This window comes from Papaver somniferum, chromosome 7 (genome assembly GCF_003573695.1).
Source record: "Papaver somniferum cultivar HN1 chromosome 7, ASM357369v1, whole genome shotgun sequence".
In the NCBI taxonomy this organism is placed as follows: Eukaryota; Viridiplantae; Streptophyta; class Magnoliopsida; order Ranunculales; family Papaveraceae; genus Papaver; species Papaver somniferum.
Genome location: NC_039364.1, coordinates 98,050,366 through 98,061,139, shown reverse-complemented (window position 1 = coordinate 98,061,139; position 10,774 = coordinate 98,050,366). Strand labels below are relative to the sequence as shown.

The 10,774-nt window shown below is 32.7% G+C and overlaps 1 protein-coding gene across 1 annotated transcript; it reads right to left on the bottom strand.

The window, feature by feature from the left end:
• Positions 1-4,952: 4,952 nt before the first annotated feature.
• On the bottom strand, positions 4,953-8,813 carry LOC113297936 (WAT1-related protein At1g70260-like). The gene is made up of 8 exons (XM_026546549.1): positions 8,318-8,813; positions 8,005-8,067; positions 7,337-7,453; positions 6,282-6,534; positions 6,036-6,194; positions 5,791-5,942; positions 5,313-5,581; positions 4,953-5,171 (listed from the first exon to the last, which is right to left on the bottom strand). The coding sequence occupies exons 1-7, from the start codon at positions 8,518-8,520 to the stop codon at positions 5,365-5,367; spliced, it is 1,164 nt and encodes a 387-aa protein (XP_026402334.1). The 5' UTR covers positions 8,521-8,813; the 3' UTR covers positions 4,953-5,171; positions 5,313-5,364.
• Between the last annotated feature and the right edge of the window lie 1,961 nt (positions 8,814-10,774).

Sequence of the window (10,774 nt, the reverse complement as noted above, 5' to 3'; positions counted from 1 at the left end):
AGTAAAATCACACAACAATATTTTGTTAACGAGGAAACGTCTGTGTTAGTGGTGGTCCAGATTTGTCTTCAAAAAGATAAATCTATGACTGTGGTTCTCCTGACCACACCTTCATCTCGCACGTGTAAGTGGTGGCCAAAATTTCATCTCCCAATTGATAAATTAATGGATGTAAATTTCTCCCATAAAACTAACATTTAATGACCCATTAATGAAAATCTAATATAATAAATACCTAACTAATTAGTGTTCCACACTAATTGATGATATTAAATAATTTCTCATAATATTGTTTGTTCACTAATTGCTCATAATAAATAATCTCTTAATTTATTTCATTATAAAAATTCTCTTATTTCTATTAATAAATAATTTTGATAAAAAAAGAAACAATCAACAGATATTAGTTGCGATAGTAGGTTGTGGAAGCGGTGGCAGAGGTCGGACGAATCACTAATCTAATAACATAGTAGATATTAGTTACGGCGCTGGTTAAGCCCTATAAACGCATAAATAAACACTAATCTAAGGAGCAAGTACAATAGATATGGATCTTCCTGTAACTCATATAATGGAACAGTTTATATTTTGTTTATGCAATCCCATTAAGCAAAGTCAATACTAATATTTTGTTACTTCACTTTCTTATTATTATCATCAAGAATATAAACCACAGTTTGGATAACTTTGCCTATGTAAGTGGCGGTTCAGATTTGTCCTCACAATAGTTAAATCTAGGGATGTAATCGTTTGTCATAAGTGATGGTTGTGATTGAGATTAGAAATGCATCTAACGGACAAAAGTTATCACGTCATTAAGGTTCCATAATTCTTCATAATAAATAGTCTATTAATTAGCCATGATAATATTTTGTTAAATGTCAAATTAAAAATGATAATATATAAATTATTCTACTAATTATGATGATTGAGAAAATCACATCATTATTAATAATTATTAAAAAAAATTATGATGATAAATATATTTTTATTAGCTAATACAATGACAAAAGCAGACATATCGTTGAAATTATCAACTAAATCATGTTAATTATAAGAATACCCATATCCCCACCGCTACACGCGCCTAAAAGCAGATAAATCAATAGTTGTTGAAAATTACTTATTTTTAAGTACGCATAGTTAATTACCCTTGATTTAGTTTCTCAATTATTTGATAATAAAATTGTTAAAACATGGACAACAATAGTTAGTTTATACAAGGATTAAAATTGACATAATATTTTTAACTTATTATGAAGGCCGTGCCGTTACGGCGCGACTGAATAACTAAAGAAATTAATAAAACAAAGAAAGGTCGAACAATTAGGCAAGATAAAGGACGCTCTGGATTCATTCTTGAGAAAACTAAATCTACGGTTGTAAAATGATTAATTTAATTAACTTTCAATAATAAATGTTTTATTGATATTTCATAATAAATGTTTCTTGAATGAATCAAATAAATATATTTTGATCGATACAATACATAATAAATTTATTATACACTAAATCAGTAAGCATTAGTGGTGGTTATGATAGTCGGCGGAGGTGGTGGATCGGCGTTGGGGTAATGGTGGTGGGAGTTGGTGAGAATGGTGGAGTGATGACGTTAATGGTGGTGGTGGTGATAGAAGAAGTAGTGGTAGTAGGACGAGAAAGGTGTCCTAAGATAGATAAACTATTTAGTTACCCTTGATTAATTTTTTTTTTGTTATTTTTTATTCGATATTAGTTTTAAAATTTGTTTTTCTTTTCTCTTTTATTTTTTTTAAATTAAAATAAATATTGAAGGCCAGATTTTTACAAGGAGAAGATAAATCAATAGCTGTAGTTTTAAGATTTGTCGGTTCGGGCAGGAAAGAAGATGAAACTTATATAAAAAAAATTGGACATATATATACACGGCTACACGCGAACCAATTGTAAATTGATTTAGTTTCTTATATCTCTCTTTATTCCCTTTTTTTGTCATGATTTTTGTTTCTGCCATATCTCCTCGACTTCATGTGATTATGCATGATTGAGAAATAGTTCATGATAACAAGTAAAGAGAGAAGATAAGAAAACAAATGGATAAATATTTCAAATATTAAACTTTAGGAAAATGAATAAACATAAATCTATGTAGATTTGGAATAATTTATATCACCAAAGAGAGAAAAGTAATTCCTGAAGCTAACCGATTCTGTAAGATTAATCTGATTGATTTTGAAGTAATTTTGTGTTTTCAGTTTTGTTACAAATTTGGTGAACTACCTTTGATGATTTATTTCTTTTCGATGTAGGGACACTACTTTGTTTTGAAGAAGTGAATGAAGTGGTGTTCTACTACGCATAGGTCCATAGGATTTTGAGGAATTGGTTAAAAACTAACCATTTTTGTCCTAAAGGATCGTATGAATTACAAAACATAAATTTTGTAAAGATTAACCATATTTGTACTACTTAATCTAAGAGAACATTTATGTTACTGAGGTAATATTTGTTTTTTTTTAATCTAATTAAACTGGAATTTTGAAGATATATGGGATTAAACAATTAAATCCTCTCAATAAGGCATATTTATACTACTTAATCATGACTGTTTCAAGTTCTACGTGGAATGTGAATATGAGAAATGTTTATGTGGAATGTGAATATGAGCAATGCTTGAAAATGTGATTGATTTGGGGTTCCAGTCTTCTACCAACCGTTTTACACTGTTGTATCTATGTTGAAGCCCAATTCAAAAAATAAATAAACAAGTTGATGGCTTCGGGAGGTGTTAATGAGTTTTGGTGGCATAATTTTTATGATGAAAAAAATAGACAATGATCAAGTCCCGTGCCATTACGGCACGGGTAAAGGCCTAGTAGTAGTACAAACTAGAAGAAGAGTGATGAGTTCTATTGCATGCAGTAGTGTTTTCACTATTTGTATGGAGATTCTAATCTAATTTGTTTTCATTAAAATATTATTGAACTGTAAACAAAACCACACATAGATATATAATCGGTAGGAAGACCACGTAATATATAAAGTGTTTCCCCTTTAAACATATTACAACATCTGCTTCCATTTTTGAAGATGAATACTAGCTAGATTTAAGAATTCAGAAAAAAAAAAAATTGGATGTGAAATTTAAAAGGTGAGAAAAATATGAAAGATAATGACTAAATACAATCCACGTTTAGGTCAAATACAATCCATATTTTACTTTTCATTTTTACCAAACCAAAGTGCTAAATACAACCCGTATGCCAAGCGGGTCCTTTCTCTTTCTTTCATCTCTATATTCCGTATTACAGGGTTAATGGAAGATGAACACTAGCATATGATTTATCTTATATTAAGTTATGATAGTAAAATAGAGGTTGATCAAAACGGTGTGATTCTAATGTCTCTGATTAAATCAAAATTAAATCAAAATCAGATTTGATTGAATCAAACAGTAGTGAAAATAACCTAGGCAGTGAACTACTTTTATTTTTATTTTATTTTTTTAAGAAACCTGAATTACTTGTAACTCTCTGCGGTATAATCGAAAATTCTGATTGATTATTGATATCTCAATTCCCTATATGAACTCTCCACGACATAATTTGCAAGTGATTGTGAAACCCTAAAATCCTAAATGCTGGAGTATTTTGTTGTTATCTCGAAAAATTACAAAAAAAATCATATAAAGCTATTGGTTGGCAGCCTAGCAACAAGCTGGGCACCAACCCTCTCTGAATAGCAATGCCTAATCTATGGAAAAATAAACTACCAAGGCCACTATTAACGTCGTTACTAACAAGACAGTTCTTCAGACGCTTAAGAAAACATAAAGTGTCTTCACCGAGTTTCCCCAAGGTAGAGAAAGCCAGAACACCAAGACCATACCCAAGCGAAGTGCACTTGTCTAAGTACTTAGCACGCTTTCTTGAGACCGCCTAAAAATAGCTTTCCCTGGGACAAAAGAGCGTATACCATCACCAGTAAAGGGCGAGATACCAGTGACATACATACAAACATCTTGACCATTTTGTTGTTTGTATTTGACTGGGTTGTATTTAGTCAAAACGTATTTGTTCAATTTAGATTGTTTTTAACCCAACCACGGGTTGCATTTAGTCACTGCCATATAAAAATAATTATATTTTCAATATTCTTTCTAGAGATATGCGCATATCTATAATGTATTTTCTAAGGACTAGGAGGTACATCCTTATGGTGGTTGTCACGAGGGTGACCTCGTTACAACATGACTCATCGAGAAAAAGAAAATTTAGGCTCCCCTTCCCTTTTTCTTATAAAACCTCACCAAGTTAGTGATTTAAACTTTATTCAAAAAAAAAAAAAATCAACTGGCATTAGCCAAGTTGGCTAAGGGTTGGGCTCCCAACCTAAAGGTTGCATGCTCAATTCCCGCGTTGATCGTGTCTAAAAGAAAAAGAGAACTTTATCTTAATTTACCAGGCTTAACAATTTAGTCACCATGTTTTTCATATGTGTTGTTTCTTGTTAATTAACAAAATAAGAAGAGGAAGATCAGAGAAAAAGAAAAGGGAGGGATTGTTACATATTACGCAGTATAGAGTTGCTTAGTAAGTGTTTGTTGAAATGCTTCAAGTATGTATTTGATAATAAACCTGTAAACCAAGGGTAACATCCAGGTACATGAAAAATAATGTTTCTATACCACTGAGTATGTTTTCCTTCTCCTCCGTATACTGTTTCTGTTTTTTAGCCCCTCTCATTTTAAAAACCCGGTTGGCCACTGAATTATTTTGATTTGAGGTGTCTACTTCCATGGATAAAATTATTTAACAGGGATTGTAGTTACCGGTTACTACTATCAGACGTGACCAATTAAATGAGGCAGCTCCAAAGAGTAAAAATCAAACACGAGACTGTAATAATAATGCACACTTAAACCGCATTTATAGTTTCAAATCAACTCATCTCAAGACAAGGCAATGTTCTTATTGAACACATCAAACTTTCAAGGGCTTGCAGTTTAATTAATTACTCTATTCTCTCACACTCATTACAAAATACCAACAGCATTGGCATTGATCAACATCAAAAAAAAAAAAAAAAAAAAAGAAAAAAAAAAAGCTTTTTATACATTTTCACCTCAATTTAATTTATTTATTCACATATTCTTGATTTGCTCCTACAATGGCTGGAAAATTCGCCTTCACCTACAAATTACATGTTGAAATACAAATTAATCACAAAGCTCTTAATAATTATTGCGTAGATATAAATTCGATTTTGAATTCAGGTCATGGGCAACAGCACCCAATAAATTTGCTCGTAAAAGAAGAGATAAACAAACTTACTTGCTGAGCTTCAATTATCAATATGGTTCTTATTTAACAGTTCCTCTTTCCACTACACTTCTTCATGCCCAACACGATGTTGGTCTTGCAAGAGAGGTGTCTTAATAGTTACAGAAGACTGGTCGTCGTCGCCATAACTCTTACTACTACTGCTAGTATGACTACTGCTTCCATTTTGGTGCTGTCCAATTTGATGTTCTTCTCGTTCTTTAACTTGACCCCACATTGAACAATAATATCCCATGGCAGCTATGAATGATCCTATCACACTGCACCAATAAAATTGTATACCATTAGCATATATTAAGATGCCTCTAAATGTGTGGAATGGAAAAGTTAACAAGTCATTATTTTTGGTTATGGCAGAATATTTTGCAGTTTTATGAGAGACAGAAACCAGCCAGGCAGGGAATTTTGTCGCATAAATGGGATAAATGTGATGGAGGTATAGATGAGATGATTAGAGTATAATGCAAACCTTCCGAAATGAAAAGTATGGCCAAAGAACATGAAACCGAAACTGACAGCGATGAAAACGGTGAAAGGTTTGAACATAGCTATAAAAAGAGGTCCCTTTGTACGCATACACCATCCTTGAACCGTACTACGAACAATACTCCCGAAAAATGCCTGTGTATACATAAATCAAACCCAAAATTTTACTACATATTAGCAATAAATACTACTACAATAAATGATAAGATCAATTTGAATTCTTCTTACCGATAGTAAAATGTTGCTAAGCTCCATTTTATCTGTAATGAGCCAAGCAGATGGATCTCTTTCCGCAATCACAGATATAATTACACATTGAATTGTTCCGAAGAGACTGTAAAGGGTTACAATAGTCGTTGGCTCTGGGAATTCTTTCACCGTTTTAACCTATTTTTAGATGAAAAAAAAAATATTATAAATCTCCATATTGGCTAATAAATTAATACGAATCGATAATATGTAGATAAACAGTACCTGGATTATGTTCCAGACTGAAGCACATAAAGTAGCAATGGCAAGTAAAATACATCCAAGTACCCAACTTTCTGGTGTGGAGCCGAAGAGAAATAGTGGCCGTGGTGATGAGGAAAGAAAAAGCTGATATGTAGAAGGTTTCCAGAGTGTTGGGCCCTTGTACGTAGCAACAAATACTGCTCCAACGATTGATACCACCGTCCCTATTGATTTTGCTTGGGTACTTGTCCTTCTAAATCCTACTTGGCCACACCTACAAGTAAATCATAAAGTTCCATTTCATAAGAATGACAACTGAATTGAGTCGCTGACTCACTGACAAGTCGATAAGATGACATATATATGACGAGTACAGGATTATGCAAGTCTTTACAATGGGCTTGAATTTTGAAAACCCATTTGATCCTGGCTTGCGTCGACTAGCTTGTCGACTTATACGAGCACCTTCAGGAAACTGGCTATCTATCGTACATATTGTAATATACGAGACTAGTGTATATTTTTTAAGGAATTAGAGAGAAAAACAAAGATAAAGAGGCAGTCTTTGCTTGCGACTTCTGTGTACCTCTCTACTCAGCATAAAGAAAAGGAAAACTTCCACAGAATAATATAAACTACCTAATAATGTACTTCCATCCAATGATCCATTTTTTTTAAGATAATAATACTTGTAGAGTTGGAACCACGTACAGTTAATGGCAGCAGGCAAACAACAACTAAGGAGAAAGATGACAATCCAAGCCATTAACTATAGCATGAGTTTGAATGCTCTAGTGGGAGTCTGGGAACATCTTCAACAGATAAAAGTTGTCATGGTCTGTTGTTTCCAACTTGTTTTTCTTATACCACATACTACATATGGCTTGTGCGCCTTTTAATCTATTTTCTTTGATCGATAAAAGAAAAAAAAAACTTATTTATCTTTTTTGTTATACTACAACCGCATACTATTTAGTCTGCCTTCATCATGCATGCACGAACTGACTTTGATATGTTGATGCTCACAAAAAGTAAAAAACTACCTTATATCAAAGATGAAGGTGATGAAAAACTACCTCAAACCCATCGAAAGGAGGAAAGAGAAACCGGGGAGCTGATTCGCCATTGTTGCTACTACTATGGGAGAGCTGTAGCTTAACCCCATGAACGCAAAATTCTGAGCTAGAGTAACCCTGCAGCCATAGATAGTCCCAACGTGTCCAACAAGTTATATTAGAAATAATATTATATACTGTAATGAAAATTATACAGATATTAGTTAGTTATATGTAGTGTCAGATCTTGATTAATTAGTTAAGTTTAAAGTTTAACAACTTTAGTTTGGTAGTATGTAATGAGAACCTAATTAATAAGTTTATTTTCCATTTCTTACTTCCAAAAAAGAAAAACAATGTAATGGCTAATGCATATTTTCTCAGTACAATTTGGTACTGTATCTATTTCTGTTTCAGAGTTCAAACAACATAACAGATCTATGCTTCAAATTAAAAATATAACAGCACAATAGTCAAGCCCAACCCATGTTTTTTCCTATATATTTCAGGATAAATTCAGGCCTGTTCTGTTTATATAATCATGTATTACCTTTTCTTGTCATGATAATAACTTTATCATATGAACACATAATAATTGATATATGCTTTTCATTATTATAGCAAAACCATAAAACTAAAATCAAAGATTTACAAGGAGAATGAATCTCTTTTTGAGATTAGTTACATACCCTATTAATCCGAGGAAGAAGAATTTACTGAGGAGAGAGAAAGTGAGGAAAGATTTTTGTGGCCTGAAAAGAAGAAGAAGAATAACATAAGACACATAATAGAGTTTAATTAATCAATAACAAACTATAAATAAGTATTTCCTTGAGATTAACTAACTGCAAGTTCAATCATGAGGTAATATTAAGATCTCCAGAGACATAGGTCTCAAGACGGTAATAAAGTTGTTGGACAGTAATATATGACGATAGTTTACATTTACTTTTACAAACTAAGGAATATGCAGTTATGTAGGTCAGTCGGTAGGTGCAGTACCTGTGAAAGAAGAAGAAAGAAGGCAAGAGGATGAGAGTTGAAAGAATGTTTGTATACGCAATAAAAACAAAGGGACTCATTCCTCTTGCCATGACTGTTTTAGTCATTATTGTCAATCCAACTGTTATTCCCTCCATTAACACCATTGCCAAACCTGGTATCACATCCCATACAATACTATTCGCTACTGACTCCATCCCCATTTCTACTATGGATATCTCTCAATCGTCTATGTCTGTCTGTTGTTGTACCCTAAACCCAATCAAGCTGATTATCGTCGACTCTCTTTATCTCTCTCTCTCTACGACCTATATATAGGTAGAGATATATAGATAGAAGTACAGAGATGGATATATTTGAAATATCTATCTGTCTATATAAGATGTAAGCACTGTAAGTTATAATACTTGTAATAATCCCAACAAAAATATGATGATGAAATGAGAGAGATGGAGTCTAGAGAGAAAGAATCTAGAGAGAGAGGGAGAAATATTACAGGTAATGTAACCTTTCAAATATTTTGTAGCTACATTATGACGTGAAGCTGCTACTCGAGCAAATTCTTAAAATGAAGACCAAGTGTGAAAATAGCTGACGTGGTATATAAACTCAAAAAGCTCCTATTCAATACGTTGATCTCCTTATAATCTCACTATGAGACCAACCAATGACGTATAGACACGTAATCATGTTTTATGGTTTTCTAATTATTTATCAGTTATTTTAATACGTGTAATTACGTCATTGGTTAGTTGCATCATCTTTCGTATAAACAATTAAATCCAAATCTTTATATTAAACTACAGAGGAACACTTCATTTTGTGGATGGCATTTGCGAACGAGAAAGAAAAAGAGCAAAATTGATGATTTTCTCATTTTTGTCCTTGATTTGTAATTAAATAAAAAGATATTTTGCTGAGGTGTGGTTTCTTTTAGGAGTTTGTGGTCGACGATGGGTAAGGCCCTACGATGGCAATTTTATATTGAGATCCTTCCGAGTATCTAAAGTTGAGGTCTTTATAATTACTTGATGTTTGGAGGCATTTAATTTCATTATGGACCCAAAGATTCCTCTATGGATTTTCAAAATTCCATAAAACCTAACCGCTAATTCTCAAAAATGGACCTGTATAGTAATGTAAAACTTGTAACTTACCAAACTTACACAGCTTCAATTCTCATGGTAACAATTCTTTGATAAATTATTTTCTATCATTTTCTTTAAACGATCATCATTCATGCATAGTTTCATCCAGCAAAAGATTGTTGGAAATTTTCATTCACAGAGTCGCTTTCTGATGACACAGAACAGGTAATTTCAAAGAAAAACCACTTGAAGAATAAATAATGTACTATAGCGACTCTCCACACTTGCAGGATCCACTCATCCACTTTGAAAAACTCATAGTAGTTGATGGTATTTTCAGATTTTAATGGATAGGAAATATGATAAGAAATCCCCAGTTACTTAGAATTCTTAATTAAAATTAGGGTTAGGGGTTAGAAATCCCTAAATTCTCTTGTTTTAGGCATTAGTTTATTTTTGGAAATTGTTCTGTTTTAAGAATTTTATTTTAGATTCCTAGTTATAGAAGTAGTTTCCTTTCTAGGTTACCTTTCCTTAATTTTATAGTTCAGTGGCCTATATAAGAAGGTCTAGTGTTATTAGTTTGATTATCTATGAGAATAATAAGTTTGTTCTAAGTTTTTGTGTTCTTTTAAAGTCTACTTTGCTGGCCGTGGGTAAGAACTATTAAGTTCTTATCAATTGGTATCAGAGTAGGTGTATCCTGTTTATGTCCAAAGCTCGAAAACAAAAACAAGTAATTATGGAGAAGCAATTAGGTGAGCTAACGGAGAAGATGGCTGAGATGACATCAAATCAAGCTTTGTTAATTAAGAGAATCGGCCAACTTGTGGAAAGCAAAGCAGTTGGGAATAATGAGGGACAAAACCAATCAAAAAGAGGAGGTGAGCGATTATATTTTTCCAAGTTTGATGGATCTGATGTAGAAGGTTGGCTATTTAAGGATGCACAATATTTTGAGTATTATGAAACACCTGCGAATCAAAAAATCAAGTTTGCAACATGTAATTTAGATGGTAAAGCTTTACAATGGTATAGGTGGTTGAAGAGAACTAAACCTGTAGTTACTTGGGGAGAATTTGAGAAAGCCATTATTATCCGTTTCGGTATTACTTCATATGAAGATGCAGGAGCAAAACTCGCTAAAATTAAGCAGTCAGGTTCATATGTAGAATACTGTGAAGAATTTGAACGATTATCAAATTTGGTAGATAATTTACCTGAAGAATTTTTAGTGAGCTGTTTTCTAAGTGGATTAAAATACGAGGTAAGACTAGAAACTCAATCCCACACTCCTATTAATTTACATGATGCAATGGCAATTGGAAGGTTACAAGATGAGAAGGTAACATTGCGAAAACAATCATAT